The following is a 26228-nucleotide window of genomic DNA, read 5'->3' as shown; positions in this document are numbered from 1 at the left end:
AAAGGTTCCACTACTTTAAATCATGGCTATTTCATGACCTAGGAAAGAAAGAAAACAGAGAAAGAAAAGTAGATGCAGAATAAATAAATCACCACATGTATTAATGATTAATGAATGAATAGCAGAAACATGGATTGTGTGGTAAAGCCAATAATTGGGTAAAGCTCATATCAGTTTGTAAAGATATTCAAATGACATATATTTAATTTGCATACAATAAAACAGTACCTAACATCTCCTGTGACAGTATAATTTCAAACAAGAAACCCCAGTCATGATTTTTACACACATTTTATTACTCTTAGTATTTTAATCAAAGAAAACAAGGCTAGTGATAGAGTGATGAGTCATATTTATTGCACAAATAGGCCTAATTATTGACAACACACACGGGAATAGACTACCATTGAAAGCATCTTACAGCCAAAGGGAATCTATGCAGCCGGCTATACTCTGTGGCGGTCGGTGCCGTTTAAGATGAGGGAGGACGATTACTTAATTTTATGAACATGGCCTTATTTATATTACAGCATATTGGATAACTGTTCTTCATATTCCATTCACCAAGCTCAACGTAACGTCGAAAGGTTTAGACTATTACATAATACTCCAATTTTCCCCATACCCATCATGAGGTTGCAACAACCTAGCCTACAAATTCAAGTTTAAAACATACTGTAGGTGCACAGGTCAAGAGAAAAATGTGAGTAATCAAGGTGAGTAGGTGACAGACAGTGACACATTCAATACTGCCTTGCACACTCTAGCCTGCATCTAGCTGGTCTAGGGTGTAATAATTAGTCCAACAGTTGCAAACGACAGCTTCTTTTGGATACATTTATGTATGTTTAGGACCATTTCATTACATTTAAGAAACGTTTTTTATCAACTGAAACAAGTTCACTTTCATAGCAGCCACATATAAACAGCCAGGTGGAAAAAGTACCCAATTGTCATACTTGAGTAAAAGTAAAGATACCTTAATAGAAAATGACTCAAGTAAAAGTCACCCAGTACAATCCTACTTGAGTAAAAGTTCAAAAGTATTTGGTTTTAAATCTACTTAAGTATCAAAAGTAAATGTAATTGTTCAAATATACTTAGGTATCAAAAAGTAAGTATAAATAATTTCAAATTCCTTATATTAATCAAACCATATGGTACCATTTTATATTTTTTATTTATGGATAGCCAGGGGCACGCTCTAACACTCAGACATCATTTGTAAATTAAGCAAGTGTTTAGTGAGTCCACCAGATCAGAGGCAGTAGTGATGACCAGGGATGTTCTCTTGGTAAGTGTGTGAATTAGACAATTTTCCTGTCATTCTAAGCATTCAAAATGTAACAAGTACTTTTGGGTGTCAGAGAAAAAGTACATCATTTTCTTTAGGAATGTAGTGAAGTAAAAGTAGTCAAAAATATAAATAGCAAAGTACAGATACCCAAACAAACTACTTAAGTAGTACTTTCAAGTATTTTTACTTAAGTACTTTACAACACTGCAAACAGCATGATCACTGCTCGTGGTATAATTTCTTCTTGCATCTACTCGCTCTCTTCCTCTCACCTTCTCCCTTCGGTTGTCGATAATATTGCACAGCACAAAAGTCGTCTGTGACCAGGCGAAAAAACCTTTCCAAGCCTAACCTTCATACCATAACCGCTACACACAGCCTACATCGTTGTCACCATATTAGCTAACGTCAAAGTCAACATATCTACTAGAACTAACGTGTTACTGAACCCACTACAATCATGCAGTATAGTGCACAGCAAGCAGTTTAGCAGGTACACCAGCGGGCCCCGGTGGCAATAGATTAATCAAATCAAAAGCTTACATTGACTTGAAAGAGTTCCAATGTTGGATAGCCATAGCCAGCATAGCAACCCTCTCTGTTTGAGCCGGGTGTTTGAGTAGGCTAAACTAGCCATGTGCAGTCGCTAGCTGATTAAGTGAGAGAGAAAAATATACAATGAAATATCTCTCCCTCTTGCTTATTCATTTTTGAAGAAATTAATTTGTTCAAAACTTTACAACTATTGTCTTTCTCTCTCTTTGAGTCAACTACTGTGTAGCCTACTTATGCTAATATATTTCAGACCAGTGTATTGCAGTTAATTACGTCTTTGACTTAATAAGTCAAATAAATTTGAGTAGTTGTTAGTTGGATTTATCTGTTAATTGAATGATTAGAATATTCCGCCCTGAATCATATAATTGTATGGAATTGACAGACCAAATCATACAGTGTGTGAAAGAGGGGGAATGTTAGTATTATAAAATGTATAATAGTATTATAAAAATGAACTGATTAAAAGGAATGAGTGGCGCTGAAGATATAGCGTCCAATCCCTCATCCCAGTGGGGGAGTATCAGGGGTGTATGTAGTAAGTCAGGTTGAAGTAGGAACGAGTGGCGCTGAAGATATAGTGTCCAATCCCTCATCCCAGTAGGGGAGTATCAGGGGTGTATGTAGTAAGTCAGGTTGAAGTAGGAACGAGTGGCGCTGAAGATATAACTGCCATAACCCTCTGTAGATTGTCAACTCCCAGGCTGCCTCTGGGGCCTTCCAATGGAATTATGGTCTGCAACAGTTCCATCTGTGTGTGATGATGGTGAACTGGATTTGTGGCACAATCAGCCATTACGACCAATAAAGAGCTGCGGCGCCAGTGGTTGGAGGAGCTGAGGTGGTGGTTGGAGGAGCTGAGGTGGTGGTTGGAGGAACTGAGGTGGTGGCTTGAGAGCTGATGGTGGCTGAATTTGGGGCGAACAAATTCCTTACTGCTGTCAGATTGGCCCTCTGCATTGCCAGGGAACCCGAGACGAACAACTACCGTTGTTCAGTTCTCAGCCCATGGTGGTTCCACTGACTGGCAAACACAGCAAGATCTCTGTTCACCCGTGGCAGGAACACAAAGTGCAGTGCCCACAGGTGCACCTCATTGTTGATGTCGATGCTCTGCTCCGTCTCCAAGAAGGTGAACAGGTCATGGTAAACGTTGGAGACTCCATGCCAGACGTCCCCCCACAGCCGCTCTATCCTCTAGTTGTGAGTGCTCCTTCCTCTGAGGGCACTTCCCCTCTCACCACCCCTGAACTGCTCCATGAAGGCACAGATGCAGTTGTTTTCACCACCCGGTCACATCTCACCTGGGATGGTGTTCCGTAGCTGGTGATGGCTGCTTCGAATGACTCCATGACTGTGGCGGTCCTGTTGTTGTCAGAGGCCTTCAGAAACACAACAAGTCTGCTGTAACCATCCACAGCACCATGGATAACAATTCTACACCTAAAAAACAAGATGCATTTTTTTTTACAAAACCATTTTTTCTCTTATAGTGATGCCATTCTGTTTTTATTGATATCAGCTCTTTGATCCTCTCGTCCAGCTGAGCATCTGACAACAGTGAGTAGGACCTGAAAAGCTGAAAATGACTAAATACAAAAATAACACAAAAAGATACATCAATCAGGAATGTGATCAAATCTAGAGGGGATGTAGAGATCTCCCTCTTGTGTTACAATTGCTTTATTAGATTACAGTAACTTACCTCATGCGCAACTTGACCACAGAGTGCGACACATTGAGAACATCTGCCATTTCTCTGATGGTCATATGACAATCTATGAGGAACTCAAGCTGCTCCTTGGTGATGTGATACCGCCTCCCCTCCAAAGGCGCTTGACAGGACACTGAAATAAAAAATACAATAGATAATTACAAAATACACTCCTAAAAACTTTAGGTTAAAAGACTATAAGATCACCATATAGAATATAGGAACAACATTATAGGCCAACCAAATGTTTTTTCATTGATTGACTTGACACAGGAGACTTAACACATGACAAGTAAAATGATACAATCTCAGCCTTTGCCACACATGCCTACAAAAAAAATAATAGAAATATAACAACTTGGCATTTTCGTAAGGTTCCCGTTGTTGGGTGTCATTTGCCTCTTGTAGGAACTCCTCCGCAACAGCAATTAGATTGCTGGCCATCTCTTCATCAATCAAATGACCACTTGCCCACCGAAGGCTCCGCAACATGGTCTCTAGCCTGAAAAATAGACCGCAGACCCGACGGGTCCAGTGACATTTTATCTGTATGTAGTTCCCCTAAAGTGTTCTCTTGTCTAAACTGTGCCAACTCTGAGCCTCCGACCTATGAAGACAACCGTGCATTGACAGGCGATGCAGTTTTAACTAACGTACTTTAGTTACAAACTAGCTCAAAAAAAGTATCTTCATTCAACATCGCTAGCTAGCTAACGTTACTGTACAGCAGTAACTAGTTAACGTTTTATAGATTCCATAATTAACGTTAGATTATGAACAATTAACTTTAGCTAGCTATCTTGAGTACAGTTAAATATCAATGGCAGGCAGATTTAACGTATTTAACGTTAGCTAGCTAACGCCGTTGGTAGTTCGGTAACGTTAGTGTTATATTATGTAGTTACTTTTTTTGCAGCCGTTACATCACTCACTCTCAACACCTACGTTAGATAGCTAACGTTAGCTAACATTAAGTTAACGTTACCTGGCTATTGATGGTTGAAGTCCATCTCTTCTGTCCGTGAGCAGCAGTCTGGTGTGCAATCAGAGATGGTAGATTTACAATTTTTGAGAAATTGGGCTGCTATTGTTAACTAGCTACCTAATTTTACCTCGGAAGAACAGAAGTTGAGTGAACGTCTATCATCACTACCTGAGACTTGGGCGGAGTCCAAACGACCTTTAAGCAAATGTGATCATCAGTGACAAAATCTTTGACTCATAGCATATGTATCGGTGAATCTTTGTGGCATATGAAATACGAGTGAGAGTGTAATCAATGTGCAATAACTACGTACAAAATTAATGAACGTGTTAAATTATTGTGTGACCTGGAGTCATATTCAGATCCTGATTGCTAAAGAAGCTTATTTGACGTGGCAAACAGTGTTATTTGACGCGTATATTTTTGACACGCAAAGACCCAAACGGCGTTCCATATTGCTGTCCACTTGCCTCGTTGGCGCCAACTGGCTGGGATTTGTAAGGCAGACTTTCACAGTATCCTCAGAGTCCGATATTCCTTTGATTTCGTCTTTCAGTTGAAGCAGGCAAGACATTCCCTCATCCTCTGATTCCATTAAATCTTCCTTCTCACAGTAATCTTCCATCAATTTGCGCCACAAAGCGCGATGGCTATTTCCTTTTACTTCAGTCATCTACACCTCCTATTCCACAACTACACACAGGTGCCGTAAATTGTCCTCAGTTAAAGTCCATAAACTCTGTTCGATTTCATCCAACAACGTTTCCCTCTCTCGACTCATATTGTCCTACTCACGTGGCAACAACGACAATGCAAGCAATGGCAAGATAGCTACACTCCGTTAGGTGGTTAGCCTGCTAACGTTAGCTAGCTAGCTACTCTCCCAATGTCTCTCACTCGTTGTCCGTTCCAGGAATATGGGCCGGTGCTCACATGAAAATACATCTCAGCGGTGCCTCCAAATTTGTTACCCTTCCAATGAGCTTATCATATAAACTACAACGCGAAAAGTACGGTTTACTCCACTTTTTATCATGTCAGCACAGGTAACCGTTTACAGTCTTTCTTTAGTTTTCATTCTTACTCTTCCTAATTCACTTAAACTATATTTATTTTATTTCCCATGAGCTTCACCAGAGTACCCCCTAGTGGCTGGAACTGTATTATGCACCTTACATTTAAATGGTACCTGATTCAAAAGTTGTGGACAGAAATGTGGGTATACTATAATACAAGTTAAAATAAAATAATGACAAGCACATCTTGTTCTTTTTGAATTCAGGTTTTATTAAGTAAGGGTAGCTTGGTGATCATGGCTACGTGTAACAGTATTGAGATCCCCTCTGGGACCAGAACTGGAATGAGTATTACTAAACCAATATACCCTCAACTATACAGACACACAGCAATGTAGTGCTGCTGACCTGGGTTCAGGACCCACTAGGGGAGTCACCCTACATTCTAAGGGGCGGCACATAGCCTCAAGGTTAGATCATTGGGCCAGTTACCGAAAGGTTGCTGGCTCAAATTCCAAATAAATAATGATGTCGCTGTGCCCTTGAGCAAGGCACTTGTGGGTGTCTCAGGGGGAGTTGGGATATGCAAAAAACATTTTTTTCCATTGCACAATTGTGTGTAAATTAAAATGCTCCATCATTCTTGCCAATGCAGGTTCGTAGTGTTGTAATACTGTTGTAATACTGTAGCTACTCTTTGACTGGAGTTGGGTCTTGATAGGAGAGACTGAGTAAGAAGTATTAAAGCCCCTGCCAACCAGGAGCTCTCAACCCTCCTGTTCTAAGTCCTCCTCTGAACTTCCTGACCTTGAACAAGACCTCCATGTTGACTGTGGGTTGCGTGGTATATAGTGAGGGCAGCATGTCGGACTGGAGGGCAGAGGGACACACACAGAAGACAAACAAAATCATGAGCATGGTTCAGCAATTACACAAATGTGAGAGTCAGTTTGCAATGCCTGGATGTGTATGTTGAAACAGCATGTTCCAGTATGTTTGTGAACAGTGAATGTGAGTATGTCTGTGCTGTGAATGTGTTTCTCACCATGCAGATGGGCTACAGCAGCTTGTCGCTAGGCACATCCATCCAGGTCAATTCTATGGCAGCCGGGTCACCTGGCGAGCACGGGGTCAGAAGGTCATCCACCATCACTTGACTGGTGGCACAGGATGGCCCTCGCACCTAGAGTACCATCACAAACAACAAAATATCTTAAAATCTCCTAAATTGTAGAGAAAGAGATTCACCTTTAGTGTGCTGTACAAGAGTGGACTTCAATAGTTACCATACAGTATTAGTAGAAACTTTTTTAATAAATCACAAATGACAGAAATTACAGTATAGACAGATAGTCCTATGTGTTCATATTATTATATTTCTACAATGTCAAAAGTGTGTATTATTTGCAACGAAACTGAACCCGTTTGCAAATAATTAACTCTGAGACGTCAATAGGGATCTGAGCATGGTACTTTCAAGTTAGGCCTACCTTTCCACCCCAGACCGAGTAGGCCTACTGACGCAGAAAAATGTAAGCTTCAACTGCTGGCTAATCTTCTTCCTTGGCTTAACCCAACGAGAGGTCAAAAGTGTTTTCCAAAAAGCTGTCTGGGTTTAAATTTATTTTATTGTTCAGAACGTTAATAGCTTAATCAATTGATAGTGACAGAATTAGATTATTTCCAAATTAAACAACAATCCCAATATGCATCAGAGTCACGTCTTTCCCGGGTATTCCTATTTTACAGCTTGTTTCTAGCATTAAGTATCGCGGACCAAAGCGCTGTTATAGATAACTGTATATAATCACATCCGTTTAATTTTCTTCAAAATCTTAAACTAACAGTGTACTTTTTGCCCTTTTCTTTAAGAAAAGGTAGGCCTATGGCATACCCTCTCATACATAATAGCTGTAAGCCTTAACAGATACAGAGGTGGGCTATTTAAAGAGTGCATGGCGGGTGGAGGAATTGACTAACATATCTATGGATATAGCAGCCTATAGCCTCTTTTCATCTGTCAAACAGGTAGACCTACCTCTTATTTCTTAAATAGGAAGAAATAGGCTGCAACACATATCCCAAATTAAAATGAAGACGTTTAAAATGAATAATGTTTACTCAAATTTGCATACTTTCAGCACCATGAGCTGTCCATTTCCGATTGATTGTGCCGTGGCTGCTGCTTCAAGTTTCAGCACCACAATGTAAGTTACTCGAATCTGACTTCTTGTGAGGTCAATAACTCTGATAAACCTTTTTTGATATACTCAGAGGACCGTTATTAGCATGTTTTAACCACTCCTTCATTATTACTGAAACAGGATTCAAAGTGGTAAATATAAAGATCCAGTCCATAAAAAAATTGGAGGCCCCTTTACACTTCAGTGTTGTGATTCAAAAATGCTAGCAAAATGTATAGCGCATAGAATTAAAAGGTATTGTCGGACATTATTAATTATAATCAGACATGTTTTTTACATGGACAATATATTGGAGATCATTTTTGAAGCCCATGTTGACAAGATGTTGGGGAATCACTGAAGGGGAATATTGACCAACTGAGCATCTCAGTGTACATCTAAATAAACACAATAGGTGTTTTGTTACATTTCAGTCTTCTGTGAAATATTTAAAGTGTCATATTGGGGTGCAAACTCAACAATGAATATATTTAAACTATATCTGACATGTTACTGTTGTCTTCTTATTTAAGCCACTGACCATGTGTGTGAGGTGTAAACAGGATGTACATTTTTTAATTATTATATTTTTTCTTTTCTTTTTTCCTTTTTTTATTTTCTATTTTTATTTTAATTTTTTTATTTATTTCTTTATTTATTTATTTTTTATTATTTTTTTGCCGCTACTAGTAGCTTTTACCTTCTGCACAGACACCAGCCCTGTTATTAGCCTGGATATTACTCACCAATTTACCAGCTTCGGACTGTCTCTCGACAACAACGCCGGATTCCTGCCGTAATCCCTGAGCCACTGCTTCTGATCCTCACAGCTAGCTTGCGGCTAGCTCAGCTAGCGCCACTGCCACGAAGCTAGCACCAGTTAGCAAACACAATTCTACAATTCACAACCTCTCTTTCGCCATCGCCATCTGGCTTGGATTCTCTGTCGACACGACCACGTCTGAGCAGACCCCCTCCGTCTGAGCAGACCACCCCCCGGGCTACTAACTTTAAACGCCGCGTGCTAGCTTAGTGGAGGCCTCCCTGCTCCATCTACGGCTGCCCCCTGGACACTATGATCACTTGGCTACATAGCTGATGCATGCTTGACTGTCCATTAATTCACGGTACTCCATTCTGTTTATTTGTGTTTTATCTGTCGGCTCTGTGCTTTAACTCAGGATCTGTGTGTAGTTAATCCGACCCTCTCTGCCTAGTCGTCGCCATTTTTACCTGTTGTTGCTGTGTTAGACTAGCACCCTGTTATTGCTGCTGTTATCTTACCTGTTGTTTTAGCTAGCTCTCCCAATCAAGACCTGCAATCACTTTATGCCTTATTGTATGTCTCTCTCAAATATCAATATGCCTTGCATACTGTTGTTCAGGCTAGTTATCATTATCATTGTTTTGGTTTGCAATGGACCCTGTAGTTCCACTCTCCGTACCTCTGATACCTCCTTGGTCCCACCCCCCACACATGCGGTGACCTCACCCATTGAGACCAGCATGTCCAGAGATACAACCTCTCTTATCATCACCCAGTGCCTGGGCTTGCCTCCGCTGTACCCACGCCCCACCATACCCCTGTCTGCACATTATGCCCAGAATCTATTCTACCACGCCCATAAATCTGCTCCTTTTATTCTTTGTCCCCAACGCTCTAGGCGACCAGTTTTGATAGCCTTTAGCCGCACCCTCATCCTACTACTCTGTTCCTCGGGTGATGTGGAGGTAAACCCAGGCCCTGCATGTCCCCAGTCACCCTCATTTGTTGACTTCTGTGATCGAAAAAGCCTTGGCCTCATGCATGTCAACATCAGAAGCCTCCTCCCTAAGTTTGCCTTACTCACCGCTTTAGCACACTCTGCCAACCCTGATGTCCTTGCCGTGTCCGAATCCTGGCTTAGGAAGGCCACCAAAAATTCTGAGATTTCCATACCCAACTATAACACTTTCCGTCAAGATAGAACTGCCAAAGGGGGAGGAGTTGCAATCTACTGCAGAGATAGCCTGCAAAGTTCTGTCATACTTTCCAGGTCTATGCCCAAACAGTTCGAACTTCTAATTTTAAAAATTAATCTCTCCAGAAATAAGTCTCTCACTGTTGCCGCCTGCTACCGACCCCCCTCAGCTCCCAGCTGTGCCCTGGACACCATCTGTGAATTGATCGCTCCCCATCTAGCTTCAGAGTTTGTTCTGTTAGGTGACCTAAACTGGGATATGCTTAACACCCCGGCAGTCCTACAATCCAAGCTTGATGCCCTCAATCTCACACAAATCATCAAGGAACCCACCAGGTACAACCCTAAATCCGTAAACATGGGCACCCTAATAGACATTATCCTGACCAACCTGCCCTCCAAATACACCTCTGCTGTCTTCAATCAAGATCTCAGCGATCACTGCCTCATTGCCTGTATCCGCCACGGGTCCGCGGTCAAACGACCACCCCTCATCACTGTCAAACGCTCCCTAAAACACTTCTGCGAGCAGGCCTTTCTAATCGACCTGGCCCGGGTACCCTGGAAGGATATTGACCTCATCCCGTCAGTTGAGGATGCCTGGTCATTCTTTAAATGTTACTTCCTCACCATATTAGACAAGCATGCTCCGTTCAAAAAATGCAGAACCAAGAACAGATATAGCCCTTGGTTCACTCCAGACCTGACTGCCCTCGACCAGCACAAAAACATCCTGTGGCGAACTGCAATAGCATCGAAGAGCCCCCGCGATTTGCAACTGTTCAGGGAAGTCAGGAACCAATACACGCAGTCAGTCAGGAAAGCAAAGGCCAGCTTTTTCAAGCAGAAATTTGCATCCTGTAGCTCTAACTCCAAAAAGTTCTGGGATACTGTAAAGTCCATGGAGAACAAGAGCACCTCCTCCCAGCTGCCCACTGCACTGAGGCTAGGTAACACGGTCACCACCGATAAATCCGTGATAATCGAAGACTTCAACAAGCATTTCTCAATGGCTGGCCATGCCTTCCTCCTGGCGACTCCAACCTTGGCCAACAGCCCCGCCCCCCCCGCTGCTACTCGCCCAAGCCTCCCCAGCTTCTCCTTTACCCAAATCCAGATAGCAGATGTTCTGAAAGAGCTGGAAAACCTGGACCCATACAAATCAGCTGGGCTTGACAATCTGGACCCCCTATTTCTGAAACTGTCCGCCGCCATTGTCGCACCCCCTATCACCAGCCTGTTCAACCTCTCCTTCGTATCATCTGAGATCCCCAAGGATTGGAAAGCTGCCGTGGTCATCCCCCTCTTCAAAGGGGGAGACACCCTGGACCCAAACTGTTACAGACCTATATCCATCCTGCCCTGCCTATCTAAGGTCTTCGAAAGCCAAGTCAACAAACAGATCACTGACCATCTCGAATCCCACCGTACCTTCTCCGCTGTGCAATCCGGTTTCCGAGCCGGTCATGGGTGCACCTCAGCCACGCTCAAGGTACTAAACGATATCATAACCGCCATCGATAAAAGACATTACTGTGCAGCCGTCTTCATCGACCTGGCCAAGGCTTTCGACTCTGTCAATCACCATATTCTTATCGGCAGACTCAGTAGCCTCGGTTTTTCTAATGACTGCCTTGCCTGGTTCACCAACTACTTTGCAGACAGAGTTCAGTGTGTCAAATCGGAGGGCATGTTGTCCGGTCCTCTGGCAGTCTCTATGGGGGTACCACAGGGTTCAATTCTCGGGCCGACTCTTTTCTCTGTATACATCAATGATGTTGCTCTTGCTGCGGGCGATTCCCTGATCCACCTCTACGCAGACGACACCATTCTATATACTTCCGGCCCTTCCTTGGACACTGTGCTATCTAACCTCCAAACGAGCTTCAATGCCATACAACACTCCTTCCGTGGCCTCCAACTGCTCTTAAACGCTAGTAAAACCAAATGCATGCTTTTCAACCGTTCGCTGCCTGCACCCGCACGCCCGACTAGCATCACCACCCTGGACGGTTCCGACCTAGAATATGTGGACATCTATAAGTACCTAGGTGTCTGGCTAGACTGCAAACTCTCCTTCCAGACTCATATCAAACATCTCCAATCCAAAATCAAAGCAAGAATCGGCTTTCTATTCCGCAACAAAGCCTCCTTCACTCACGCCGCCAAACTTACCCTAGTAAAACTGACTATCCTACCGATCCTCGACTTCGGCGATGTCATCTACAAAATAGCTTCCAATACTCTACTCAGCAAACTGGATGCAGTTTATCACAGTGCCATTCGTTTTGTTACTAAAGCACCTTATACGACCCACCACTGCGACCTGTATGCCCTAGTCGGCTGGCCCTCGCTACATGTTCGTCGTCAGACCCACTGGCTCCAGGTCATCTACAAGGCTATGCTAGGTAAAGTGCCGCCTTATCTCAGTTCACTGGTCACGATGGCTACACCCACCCGCAACACGCGCTCCAGCAGGTGTATCTCACTGATCATCCCTAAAGCCAAAACCTCATTTGGACGCCTTTCCTTCCAGTTCTCTGCTGCCTGCGACTGGAACGAATTGCAAAAATCTCTGAAGTTGGAGACTTTTATCTCCCTCAACAACTTTAAAAATCTGCTATCCGAGCAGCTAACCGATCGCTGCAGCTGTACATAGTCCATCTGTAAACTACCCACCCAATTTACCTACCTCACCCCCCATACTGCTTTTATTTATTTACTTTTCTGCTCTTTTGCACACCAGTATCTCTTCTTGCACATGATCATCTGATGATTTATCACTCCAGTGTTAATCTGCTAAATTGTAATTATTCGATTTATTGCCTACCTCATGCCTTTTGCACACATTGTATATAGATTCTCTTTTTTTTCTACCATGTTATTGACTTGTTTATTGTTTACTCCATGTGTAACTCTGTGTTGTCTGTTCACACTGCTATGCTTTATCTTGGCCAGGTCGCAGTTGCAAATGAGAACTTGTTCTCAACTAGCCTACCTGGTTAAATAAAGGTGAAATAAAAAATAAATAAATAAATGGGAATAAACACATGACATAGAAAATATATATATTTTTATTTATTTATTTAGGAATTCAAAATGCATCTAAATATATTTTGTTCTGTCTATGGAATACATTAAAAAAACATGTACATTTTTTACATTTTTTTTTATGTGTATAAAATATACTTGTCTGTACAGTAAAGCAATGCAGAAGCAATAAGCATTGTAAACGATGATAGAACACATCAAATTAATGTGAACATGAGGACACAAAGGAGAGATTTTATTAAAAGATCATATTATAATAGATTTTTCATGCTGAAAAAATCTATGTTTGGCAAATCCACTCTGGGCAAATGGCCTGTTGGTCAAAAATAAAAAATAGTTAACATTCTTGCTACTTCAGCCATTTGCTATGTTAAAGTAAAATCTCAGTTAATGATGAATGAATAAAATTTGGAAGGATTTTTCAGAGTCATACCTCAGTAGGGTAGAGTGTCAGGTGGCACAACCATTGGTGCCATGAGGTCAAAGTGTGAAGGAGGGAGCAAGCCAGAGAGCTGTCTAGGAAGCAGTCCAGGCCCATGGCTTGGAGGCTTTGAGTTGGTCCAATCATTGTAATTCATTGTAGGGTATCTGCTGCCCCATAGACCTGCTGGTAGTTTTGGAAGGTGTTAGCAGGAGATCACCAGGGACATCTATGATTGGCTGACACAGTCTTGGTTAAACCACATGTATTTTAAAGCAATATTCACCTGCTTTCATAGAGTAAGGATTCACTCCTTTGGGGACACTGCCAGTGTTCCCCTGATATCCATATGTCCCCATCGGTGGAGGTACACACTTGTTCTGTAAAACACATCAACACATTTTCCAAATTGTTAGTAATATTATCACAGTTGAAATACAATGGTTGTTCACTGTTTTTAATTGAATTGAATTTAAGTACCTCAGCCTTGGGCTCAGTTTTGTTAACCCATCTGTGCAGAGTTGGATCCCAGACAATCTGAGGAAGAAGATATTAGCAATGTGAAGCAAGCCACACAAAAAAATAAAACAAAATCCACACAATTGTCTCTACATAGAATATAGTGTTAAGAACCAGTTCCTTACAGATCTGTCTTTGTCCTCAGGTAGATGAACCTCCTTCTTATTAGCTCTTCCACTCCCAAAGACCCAGCTGAGCCAGCCTCCACTGTTATTGTGAACAGCAGGGGTCTCGGGCTCAGCCACCGGCCGGCTGCCAGTCTGGAACTGAGGGTTGGCATCGGAGTGTTCCGGCTTGGTGATGGACATCATAGCAGGATGCTCAACATATCTAAGTCGGACATCTGTAATAAGTGGGAGAAGTCAGGCCACTCTGCTCATGTCACCATACAGAACAATTACTGGCTGACAGGTAGGAACGTCTCGCTCTGATACTCTGTTACAACCCAATCTTAACCTACACGCAGTCACAGGGATTACTGGGAGGTTACTCCAGGACTCTGCAATTGCATTGTTTTGGTTGCAAAATCAACAATTCCCTGCATATTAAGTGAGGGCTTACAAATTTGACCAATCACCAAACTATTTCTGCATAAAATAGTCACATCATCACAATATTATCGCATAGAACTGACCCATTACCACAGTACAAAAAGAGGGCTCGCAATTTCAACCAATCACCGCACATTTACTGCATAATATGGTTCAATCAAGCCACACGTCAACACAGTTTTTTCCCTTGTCAGCGCATTTTTGCAACAAATTGGACAAAACAATTGCATATTGCTATGCAAAATGTCATAATTGTCGCTGCAAAATCTAGCATATTTAATATTTTTAAAATCCATGCGAAATCCTGGAGAGATTCAAAGAAGTATGAAAATGTATACACTCACTACTGTAAGTAGCTCTGGATAAGAGCGTCTGCTAAATGACTAAAATGTAAAAGTAAAATGTAGCTAAACCTGTGTTATGTAGAAAATGCATGAAAGTATTACAGATATACACTCACATGAGCCATACATTTAACCTATCACAACTTATTATCAAGCTATCACAATGGTAATTTCTTTACTAATTAGGTAAGTTTAAGTGACCTCTTCTCTTGGAATAGAAATCCACAGGTGGAGTACACGCTCCACCATCCCATTTCCACAGTGGTGCCACCATGGGGATGATGGGAGGTGGTTGTGGATGATTGTTTTCATTCTTCACAGGGACACTGGCTGTGAGGAGGATCTCCTCCCTCTCTGCAGGGACACTAGCCTTTGGGACGATCCACTCCCTGTGCGCAGGGACGCTGGCCTTTGGGAAGATTCCCTTCCTCTGCGCAGTGACACTGGCTATCAGGAATCTCAACTTCCTTTGTGCAGGGGTGAGTTGTGATGCTCTGAGGAGCTTATTCTTCTGATAGTAGCTGATGGAAAAAGCTGCTGGAAGAATCCCCTCCCTCTGTGCAGGGATGAGGCCTGATGCTCGGAGGAGCCCCTTCCTATGTGCAGGGATGAGGCCTGATGCTCTGAGGATCTCCTCCCTCTGCGCAGTGATGCTAGCTGCTCGGAGAACCCCCTCCCTCTGTGCAGGGACAATGGCTGACTGGTGAATCTCCTCCCTCGGTGCAGGGACACTTGATGTTTGGAGAATCCCCTCCCTCTGTGCAGGGATCTCCTCCCTCTCAGCAGGAACACTAGCCTTTGGTACAATCCCCTCCCTGTGCCCAGGGACGCTGGCCATTGGGACGATTCCCTCCCTCTGCGCAGTGACACTGGCTGTTTGGAGGATTCCCTCCCTCCGTGCAGGGATGAGGCCTGATGATCGGAGTATCTCCTCCCTCTGTGCAGTGATCTCCTCCCTCCGTGCAGTGATGCTAGCTGCTGAGAGAATCCCCTCCCTCTGTGCAGGGACACTGGCTGTTTGGAGGATCCCCTCACTCTGTGCAGGGACACTGGCTGTTTGGAGGATCCCCTCCCTCTGTGCAGGGACACTGGCTGTTTGAAGGATACCCTCCCTATGTGACGGGATGAGGCCTGATGCTCGGGGGATCTCCTCCCTCTGCACAGCAACTTCGGCTGCTATGATGATCTGCAGGCATAATATAGAGCATATAGTCATTCCCTAAAAAATCAACCACTTGGAATCTATAACGTCATTGGGTCGGCAGCGTAGCCTAGCAGTTAGAGCGTTGGACTAATAACCGAAAGGTTGCAAAATCAAATCCCTGAGCTGACAAGATACAAATATTTCGTTCTGCCCCTTAACAAGGCAGTTCCTAGACCTTCATTGAAAAAAAAAATGTGTTCTTTACTGACTTGCCTAAGTAAATAAAGGTAAAAAAAATTACACATACACTGAGTGTGTTAAACATTAAGAACACCTTCTCTTTCTGTGACAGACTAATCAGGTAAAAGCTATAATCCCTTATTGATATCAATTGTTAAATCTTCTTCTCAGTGTAGATGAATGGGAGGAGACAGGTTAAAGAATGATTTTTAGACAATTGAGACATGAATTGTATATGAGTGTCATTCAGAGGGTGAATAAGCAAGACAAAAGATTTAAGTCCCTTTTAACAGAGTATGGTAGTAGGTGCCCGGTGCACCGGTTTGTGTCAAGAACTGCAATGCTGTTGTGTTTTTCACGATCAACAGTTTTCCCTGAGTATCAAGAATGGTCCACCACCAAGGGGGGGAAACTCAATAGGAAGGTGTTCTTAATGTTTTGTTCACTCAGTGTAGATCAATCCATAGCATATACTTTCATTTGTATGTGTGCTGATACTGTAAATACACAAATTATATTAATGTTATCTACAATATATTATAATACCGTAAGCCTCCCTGCTGCAGGGGCATTTCCTCCTACAATTTTGAGTTGATTTTCTTCACTTTAGCAATATTTTGTATCTTTGTTTCACATTTATTGTGTTTGGAATGACACTGTTACTACAGCATTTGATGTAAGTATGTAGGACAATTACCCATAATGCTCACTGACTGAACATTCAAAATTACCATGGCAATTATTGACGCATTCACATGCCATCGGAAACTTGGAACCTCAGAGTTAAATGAATGTAAGTTATTAGCGTAGATCTTCCTACTGGAAACTTGAAATCATCATTCCATTACGAGTTAGCGAGTCAGAAATGTCAGAATTTCCTAGTTCCGACTTGAAGGGCCTTCTATGATGTAGGGCAGGTCAGTAACCAAATTATTTAACTGTGCCCAGTCGCACACAGACTTTTATGGTCACACAAGTTGCCACCGGTGGATTCAAAATGAGTAGCCTAACAATTATTTACATGGTACCAGGTACATTTGCAACCAAATTATTTTTCTGTGATAAATCAATAATAGTTGCACACATAGGGTAACAGTGAGCAATGAGCAAGATAACCATAGACGGGAAGTTGACAATAGCTTATTATTAGTGTAAATAAATTGTATTTCTATGGTTGCAGTCCTCAAAGATTGAATTGCATTGAATTGAATTAATCAGATCCAATGATTTACCGCCAGTAGGGTGGGGTACCGCTAGTCATCATTATTATAATCACCATCTCAATCCATATCACCATACCATCATAGACCTATTCTTCTGTATCTGAGACTCATCTGACACTACCTTAGATATGGCAGTCTGCAACTCAATACACTGCCCCTGCATGGTGTTCAGCGTCCCCTGCATGTGGTTAATCGACTGCTTAACATCGTTCAGCAGGATCTGAATCTCAAGCCTGCAAGAAATCAGGTGGTTCAACATACTGAGATGATGAGAGGCTTCAGACCATGCCCATTGGACCATCTTTAGGATTCTTTCTCACTTAACACCAATCTTATTAGGAATGTAACTTTGTGCAGAAGATGTTACTATAGTGTTATTTAGAAGAAAAAAAGTGTACTTTGTCAGACGCCAAAAGGATGACGGGTTGTCTCCCTGCTCCAGTGAGCTCTGCTGGCAGGTCTTGCTCACTGTTGGAGGAACGGGAGCCAAATTAGAGGAAAAATATCTATGGTTGTTCAGCAATGAAACATTCATGGCATAATGAGCACTGTGAAAAGAACATTCATGGCACTGTGAAAAGAATAACAACAGCTGGGGTTTACTTTCTCAAATTTAGATAATGTAATACAGTCTTTAAACCCATCAGAAATGTAGTGCTTACCTCCATGAAAATATTGGCCCCTGTTATTTTGGGCAGCACTGTCCCAATGTTGACAACTAGTTCCAACTTGTGATGAGAAGGTCTGGGATGAAACGATCAAGTCAACATTTTGTTAGACATTTCAGAGATAGCATTAACAATTGTACATGAGACAGTGCTTTCAGATATTGAGGTATCTTCCTTCTGAGGTATGTTAAAAAAAATCTGGTGTGTGTACTCACATGAAAGGTATCCATGATTCTAGATTAAGCCAATCATGTATGTGATTACCATCCTATGGATCAGGAGCTGGAATTATTGCTACACAGCTTTCAGGCGACTTTATGTCTTGGGCCTGGATGAATAATTGAAATACAAGTAATATTGTGAATTTGTGATGCATAATTGCCAATTTAATTTGGAATAATCCATCAGTTATTTGTTTTGACAGTCAAAAATCACTTGACTTGAGTAACTTGAGTTGACGGAAATAGCAACTTTATATTCTGACCTGATTTGTGCTATGCCTAATGTATAATCTATGCATGTTATTGGCTCATCATAGTATATAGCAGAGGGTGTCATAGTCCAAAAACAGCATTGGCCATTGGACTGCTCAGTCAAAACAACTCACTTTTACGATTAATCACTTGACTGGAGTAACTTGAGTTCGGGACTAAAAGATTAAAAGTAGGCTATAGTTTGACTCATATCCTTACCTTGGACAAGCGTATCTAAAAAGCCTATCCAGTCGTGGGTGAAGATACCTTTAGGCAGATAAAAGCGCGGTACGGTTTGAGACACGCTCGGTATTGTGAATCTGTCACACTGATATAAAAGCACGTTTTCATTTATAATTTACGCTGTAGAATGACCTGCAAGCCAATCAGAATCGAGTTTTAAACAATACCGTGGTTTCCATGGAACGTCACAAACATATTCGGCCACTTGCGTCACAGATTACAGTCACTGAACATGGGTTTAATAGCTATATTGGCTATATGTACCGTATATGCACATAGTATTGAATTGAGATTACATTTACTGCACCACTGAAACTATTTAGCCTAATCCTATGAGGATCATATGTCAAATGTCAGAATCATGGCACATGAAAACATAATGAAATTGACTGCAGATTATAAAATTCACTGTGACACAATAAACCCACTTTGCATCAATGTTTTTTCCATGTAATTTCAATTACGTTGAACTAACATGGAATAAAAATTTAATTGATGTATGTGCCCATTGGGAAGTGATCAATTCGAAATGATTGAATACATACAGTATTACAAAGAAAGAGGTAAAGAAATTGCTTCGAAAAACTTTTTTAAAAAGTCTAATTTCCCTGGGCCGCCCATACGTAAAATGTATGTACGCATTACTGTAAATCGTTTTGGATGAAAGCGTCTGCTTTCAAATCTCTGACTCTCACACATAGTTACAATCTCGCGATGTTTAATTCTGGCGCTTTTACGTTTGCGGGATTTTGTTTAGTAAATGATGCGCAGGAGAGCTACATGAAATCAGCGACATTCCAAATCGAGCAAAAAGCTTCAAATTATAAGTCCATCGTTTACTTGAACACATCACAAATTGTAGTATATTTCCCTGTTTCAAGATGCGTTCTGTTTCGTTTCTCTGATCTCTGAAAAGTAATTTAGGTTTTCAATATTCTTTATTAAATAATATCTGGAATAATAGTTTAATTTCCATTCCACTAGATGGCACTATCCCCTATGCTACTCCCTGTCAGGGGTCTGAGGATTCTGAAACAAAATAGTCTAGGCTCTTGAAACGCATCGGTGCGTTGGTAGATGTGCTGTACATTGTTATAAACACTTATTACACTGCTATAGACTTGTATTATCAATGTAATTCACTGTTATAAACACATATTACATTATAAATGATGATCCTGTGTAGAGAATGCCGATCCCACCACCAGGGTTGTGGGTTCGATTCCCGGTGCAACCCATACGTAAAATGTATGTGCAAATGACTGTAAATCGCTTTGGATGAAAGCATCTGCTAAATGGCATATATTATGATTACATTATTTATACAACAGGCCTACAATGTGAAAGTCTATTGCTTTTTCAAATGAATATTTGTGTTGGAACTTCACATCAGTTGGAAAGGCAGCACATGTATCTGTTTATGTTACCCTTCCAATGAGCTTATCATATAAACTACAACGCGAAAAGTACAGTTTAATTCACTTTTAATCATGTCAGCACAGGTAACAGCCGTTTACAGACTTTCTTTACTTTTTCATTCTTACTTTTCCCAATTCACTTAAACTATATTTCTTTATTTCCCATGGGCTTCACCAGAGTACCCCCTAGTGGCTGGAATACAACTGTACTAAGACCCCTTACAACACCCCTCTGCAAAAACGAAATGTTGTCCCAAACATTTCACCAGCCTCAAAACAAACAGAAGATGTAAGTACTGGTCATGAGAACAACAGAAAAAACTGGCCTAACAGCTATATAACTATCTAGACATGTCCAGTCTGCCTTTATGGGCATTCGCAACCCCCACTAAATATTATCACACTGTGATTAGTAAAGGTAAACAAGAAAATATATACACATCAGAACATCTCTAGTTGGTATCCTGATAAGAGCTTGGCAGCCCTAAAGTGTTATAGGTTCGAATGTCTCTGGGCCTCCTCTGCCGGGCTGAACGGCGGGGAAAGATCATGGTTGACCCCAATGAATCAGTGTCCACTTCATCATGAGATGATTGAGTCTCTGAGCCCTTAGCTGTTTCCATATTTACCCCTGTCCTTCCGGGCTCTCTCTGAGGACTGGCTGGCACTCCTTCACAGTGAAGTTTGTATCAGTCTGACCCCGTTCCTCACTATTATCTGATACTAGTTGTGTGCTACTCTGTCTGCTCTCTTTATCCCTACGTGGTCTATTGATGAATACTGGATAAGAATCCTCATCTGAGATCTCAGACTCAGCGCTCTCCCCATTTTGCTGATTTTGCTGGGGTGGATCCCTTCTCCACAGACCTCTACTGGGAGTTTCAATAGGTTCCTCAAATGGTAGGGAATTACATGACATGAGCATATTGCGGTGCAGAACCCGGGCCCTGCCTGTACCGCTCTCGGGTTTGACCTCATAGACAGGGCTGTCATCACCTTTCCTGGTTACCACCACATGTATTTGGTCCTCCCAGTGTGATCTTAGCTTTCCCGGCCCCCCACGTTCTGACATGTTCCTCACCAGTTCACGATCTCCTGAGACCAGAACCGAACTCATTTTCTTCCGATCGTAGTAGGCTTTTCCCTTTGCTGTTGATTTCTCCATGTTTCTACTGGCGATGTCATAGGCTTCAGCCATCTGTTGCTGCCACTTCTTAGCATAATCCTGGTATGATTTCTCCTGCTCCTTTATCTGTAACCCAAAGACAAGGTCAACAGGTAGCAGTGGAGCCCTTCCAAATAGCAGGAAATACAGTGAGAACCCAGTAGCATCACTGGTGGTACAATTATATGCATGAATGACCTTGTTCAGATAATCACCCCAGTTGGCCTTTTTCTCTTCATCTAGTGTGCGCAACATTGACAACAGTGTACGGTTAAATCTCTCCACCGGATTCCCCTGTGGATGATATGGGGAGGTTCTGGAATTGGCTATTCCCGTACAGTTCTGCAAGGCTCTGAATAACTGATTTTCAAACTCTCTTCCCTGATCATGATGGATTTTTGACACAAAGCCAAACTTTGGGAAAAAATCATCAGAAAGCTTTTTTGCTGCAGTTTCCCCTGACTTATTTCTGGTGGGGTAGGCTTGTGCAAATTTTGTAAAGTTATCTAAAATAACTCAAATGTACTCGTAGCCCCCTCTGCTTTTCTCCAAATGCACATAGTCAATTGAAATCATCTGGAAGGGAGCTGTAGCTCGTACATGTTGCATTGGGGCCCTAGTTATTACACTGGGTTTCTTTTGTTTGATACACTTACACACTTTGGTGATAAAGTGTTCAATGTCATGTTGCATGCGCGGCCAATAAAAGCGTTCTCGTGCTAAGTTCAACACTCTTTCTGTTCCTAGATGGGCCATTTCAGTGTGTAAGTACTTGTAAAATCAGTGTTCTATACTGATTTGGTACCACAACTTGTGTCCTTTTTACTGTTTTCCTTTGTAATAATCCATCTGGTGAGACACGGAGCCTGTTCCACTCTTGCAGTAACTGTTTGACTTTGTATGACTCTTGTTGACATTCTGTTGGTTTAGGCTTAGTCCTTTGACTTTTCAGTTCCAAGATTCTCGATACAGCCGCATTCTTTAACTGAGCCTGCATGATATCGTGTGGAGACAGTCGGTCTGTAACTGTTCCACCCCACCATGACAGCTCATCTTGCACTGATGGCCTTAGTGTGACCGTGGATATCCACATTACACAGTCATTCTGTTGTGTCTGAACATTATTGAGTGTTGCTTTTACCATTTCAAGTGAGTGTTTCTCTGTGCATTCTTCCATGTAATGTTCAGCATGCAAAGGAGAGCGTGACAGAAAGTCTGCGTCAGTGTTTACCTTTCCAGGACGATACTTCAGTGTGAGATTAAAGTCAGACAGCTCTGCCACCCAGCGATGACCGGTGACATTCAGTCTTTCTGTAGTTAGTACATCTGTCAAGGGGTTATTATCACTGTACACTGTCACAGAGGGAGCATAAAATAGGTCATCTCGGAACCGCTCAGTCACTGCCCATTTGAGGGCCAAGAATTCCAGTTTCCCTGAGCAAAGGTGATAGTTTCTCTCTGCTTGAGTCAGGGTGCGGTTTTGGTCAGGAGCCCCTGAAGGTGGCTTTTCACCTCAGCATACAAGGGCCGTTGCACACCGTTGTATCTTTTTGACACTGGTATGTTATCAGTCAATGTTATCTCCATTCTGAGATTTTCAATACACCCTATGTCCATGTCATCTTTTGCGAAAACAGCTGATTCCTCTCTGAGCATCCGTTTGACTAATTCTTGTTGTTCTTGGCTCAAGTGCTGAACCTCTACAGGTGGGTCCCACCACTCTATTTGACCGTTGTCAGGGCCAGGCTCCGGTGGGGATCTGTCCTGAACCTGTGCTACAGTAACCTTTTCTCCACTGGGCACAGGAACCGGGTGACACGCTACTCATCTCTGTAATGTCCCTATCACTGTTTGTCTTGGTAAGGTAATGTCATGTTCGGTAGTATTCACTACTGCAATGTCAACTTTTCGAGATGGCCGTTTTGATGTTTTCACGACCTGACTTTGTAGGTCCAGGCCCCAGATCACTCTCACGTCCGGTTCAAATAACACCATTTCATCATTGAAGGGAGCCCCTCTTGGGATACAGGGATGAATCCATTTTGTTTGTCCACCCGGAATGACAACGTCACGTCTGCCTGCTGTAAGCAAGCATTCCTCCGTGTATTCTGAGTGCTGAAGCAGATTGAGTAGAGTCTTTGCCTTTCCCTGTCCTTGCTTAAGTGCATTTCTAAGCATCTTTACTGTATACATCTTGTCCCAAGATGGCATAGCAGTCAGAGGTCCTTTGTCCTTGTCTTGTCGTGTCCTGTATATATATATATTTACACCTTTCTCCGCATATCTTTTATATATTTTATTTTCCAAAAACTCAACTTCAAAACACTCTCCTCTCCAAAACACTCGCCTCACCAATTTAAAAAAATTATTATTATTTACCTCAAATCTGAAATCCACAATAGAAGCTAGCCAGAAGCTAACCAGAAGCTAGCCAAAAGCTAGCCAGTTTACTGGCTAACGTTAGTATTCAGCAACCACGGTTTGTGGTCATCAGCTATTCCTTTAGCTCGAAAATCTATCGCCAGTTTTGTACAACGCGACTCAGACCAGAACATACCAGATCTATTTTTCTCTCCATATCCCCGGATTTCAATATCCCCGGATTTCAGCTCTGGACATTTACACCTGGATTTCGCTGCTAGCTAGCTGCTATCTGTGTGACTATTGGCTTACGTTGATCCCGGAGCAAACATCAATTATTCCGGAGCTAGCCAGCTGAAGAGTTCCATCAGCCACTCCTGGGCTACAATCCCCTATCCGGACCCATTTTACTGCCAATGCGGAGCCCCACCGGGCCTTCACGACTGGACTACCAACGTTATCTGCCCGAGGGAGTTATCCAACTGGCCCCTCTGTCGCGACATTACCTGAACGCCCATCTGCGGCCCGCTAATCGTTAGCGGTCTTTTCGGCTGCTATCTGAATAAGTCTATTGGACAATTTTTCTTGGGTCACTATAACTATATCTATTTTGCCAATTGGATTGATCCCCTCTACCACACGGAACCCCACTAATCTACCGACGGAAACGCACGAGGTGGCTAAAAACAGACCTCCATCCTATGCTAGCTTGCTACCGATGGCCCGGCTAGCTGTCTGAATCGCCGTGACCCCAACCAACCTCTACTCACTGGACCCTTATGATCACTCGAGTAAGCATGCCTCTCCTTAATGTCAATATGCCTTGTCCATTGCTGTTCTAGTTAGTGTTTATTGGCTTATTTCACTGTAGAGCCTCCAGCCCCGCTCACTATACCTTATCCAACCTTTCAGTTCCACCACCCACACATGCGATGATATCACCTGGTTTCAATGTTTCTAGAGACAATATCTCTCTCATCATCACTCAATACCTAGGTTTACCTCCACTGTATTCACATCCTACCATACCTTTGTCTTTACATTATACCTTGAATCTATTTGATCGCCCCCAGAAACCTCCTTTTACTCTTTTCCAGACGACCAATTCTCATAGCTTTTAGCCGCTGTACCCTTATCCTACTCCTCCTCTGTTCCTCTGGTGATGTAGAGGTGAATCCAGGCCCTGCAGTGCCTAGCTCCACTCCTATTCCCCAGGCGCTCTCTTTTGATGACTTCTGTAACCGTAATAGCCTTGGTTTCATGCATGTTAACATTAGAAGCCTCCTCCCTAAGTATGTTATATTCACTGCTTTAGCACACTCTGCCAACCCGGATGTTCTAGCCGTGTCTGAATCCTGGCTTAGGAAGACCACCAAAAATTCTGACATTTTCATCCCTAACTACAAAATTTTCAGACAAGATAGAACGGCCAAAGGGGGCGGTGTTGCAATCTACTGTAAAGACAGCCTGCAGAGTTCTGTCCTACTATCCAGGTCTGTACCCAAACAATTTGAACTTCTACTTTTAAAAATCCACCTCTCTAAAAACAAGTCTCTCACCGTTGCCGCCTGCTATAGACCACCCTCTGCCCCCAGCTGTGCTCTGGACACCATATGTGAACTGATTGCCCCCCATCTATCTTCAGAGCTCGTGCTGCTAGGCGACCTAAACTGGAACATGCTTAACACCCCAGCCATCCTACAATCTAAGCTTGATGCCCTCAATCTCACACAAATTATCAATGAACCTACCAGGTACCACCCCAAAGCCGTAAACACGGGCACCCTCATAGATATCATCCTAACCAACTTGCCCTCTAAATACACCTCTGCTGTTTTCAACCAAGTTCTCAGCGATCACTGCCTCATTGCCTGCATCTGTAATGGGTCAGCGGTCAAACGACCTCCACTCATCACTGTCAAACGCTCCCTGAAACACTTCAGCGAGCAGGCCTTTCTAATCGACCTGGCCGGGGTATCCTGGAAGGATATTGATCTCATCCCGTCATTAGAGGATGCCTGGTTATTTTTTTTTAAATTCCTTCCTCACCATCTTAAATAAGCATGCCCCATTCAAGAAATGTAGAACCAGGAACAGATATAGCCCTTGGTTCTCTCCAGACCTGACTGCCCTTAACCAACAGAAAAACATCCTATGGCGTTCTGCATTAGCATCGAACAGCCCCCGTGATTTGCAACTTTTCAGGGAAGCTAGAAACCAATATACACAGGCAGTTAGAAAAGCCAAGGCTAGCTTTTTCAAGCAGAAATTTGCTTCCTGCAACACAAACTCAAAAAAGTTCTGGGACACTGTAAAGTCCATGGAGAATAAGAACACCTCCTCCCAGCTGCCCACTGCACTGAAGATAGGAAACACTGTCACCACCGATAAATCCACTATAATTGAGAATTTCAATAAGCATTTTTCTACGGCTGGCCATGCTTTCCACCTGGCTACCCCTACCCCGGTCAACAGCACTGCACCCCCCACAGCTACTCGCCCAAGCCTTCCATATTTCACCTTCTCCCAAATCCAGTCAGCTGATGTTCTGAAAGAGCTGCAAAATCTGGACCCCTACAAATCAGCCGGGCTAGATAATCTGGACCCTTTCTTTCTAAAATGATCTGCTGTAATTGTTGCCACCCCTATTACTAGCCTGTTCAACCTCTCTTTCGTGTTGTCTGAGATTCCCAAAG

The 26228-nt window shown here is 42.6% G+C and overlaps 1 protein-coding gene and 2 long non-coding RNA genes across 3 annotated transcripts; all 3 read right to left on the bottom strand.

The window, feature by feature from the left end:
* Positions 1-335: 335 nt before the first annotated feature.
* Positions 336-5665, bottom strand: LOC139530519 (uncharacterized). Its single transcript, XR_011666062.1, has 4 exons — positions 4552-5665; positions 3925-4068; positions 3558-3699; positions 336-3295 (listed from the first exon to the last, which is right to left on the bottom strand). It is a non-coding gene; the product is annotated as an uncharacterized lncRNA (long non-coding RNA).
* Positions 5666-6089: 424 nt separating this feature from the next.
* LOC139584068 (uncharacterized) lies at positions 6090-7493 on the bottom strand. The gene is made up of 3 exons (XR_011676688.1): positions 7058-7493; positions 6613-6750; positions 6090-6437 (listed from the first exon to the last, which is right to left on the bottom strand). It is a non-coding gene; the product is annotated as an uncharacterized lncRNA (long non-coding RNA).
* A 5523-nt stretch (positions 7494-13016) lies between these two features.
* LOC139530977 (uncharacterized) lies at positions 13017-15435 on the bottom strand. The gene is made up of 6 exons (XM_071327771.1): positions 14799-15435; positions 13828-14045; positions 13664-13720; positions 13470-13563; positions 13196-13369; positions 13017-13075 (listed from the first exon to the last, which is right to left on the bottom strand). The coding sequence occupies exons 1-5, from the start codon at positions 15433-15435 to the stop codon at positions 13197-13199; spliced, it is 1179 nt and encodes a 392-aa protein (XP_071183872.1). The 3' UTR covers positions 13017-13075; position 13196.
* Positions 15436-26228: the final 10793 nt, after the last annotated feature.

This window comes from Salvelinus alpinus, chromosome 9, assembly GCF_045679555.1.
Source record: "Salvelinus alpinus chromosome 9, SLU_Salpinus.1, whole genome shotgun sequence".
NCBI classification, from domain to species: domain Eukaryota; kingdom Metazoa; phylum Chordata; class Actinopteri; order Salmoniformes; family Salmonidae; genus Salvelinus; species Salvelinus alpinus.
This window is presented reverse-complemented; position numbering and strand designations above follow the sequence as displayed.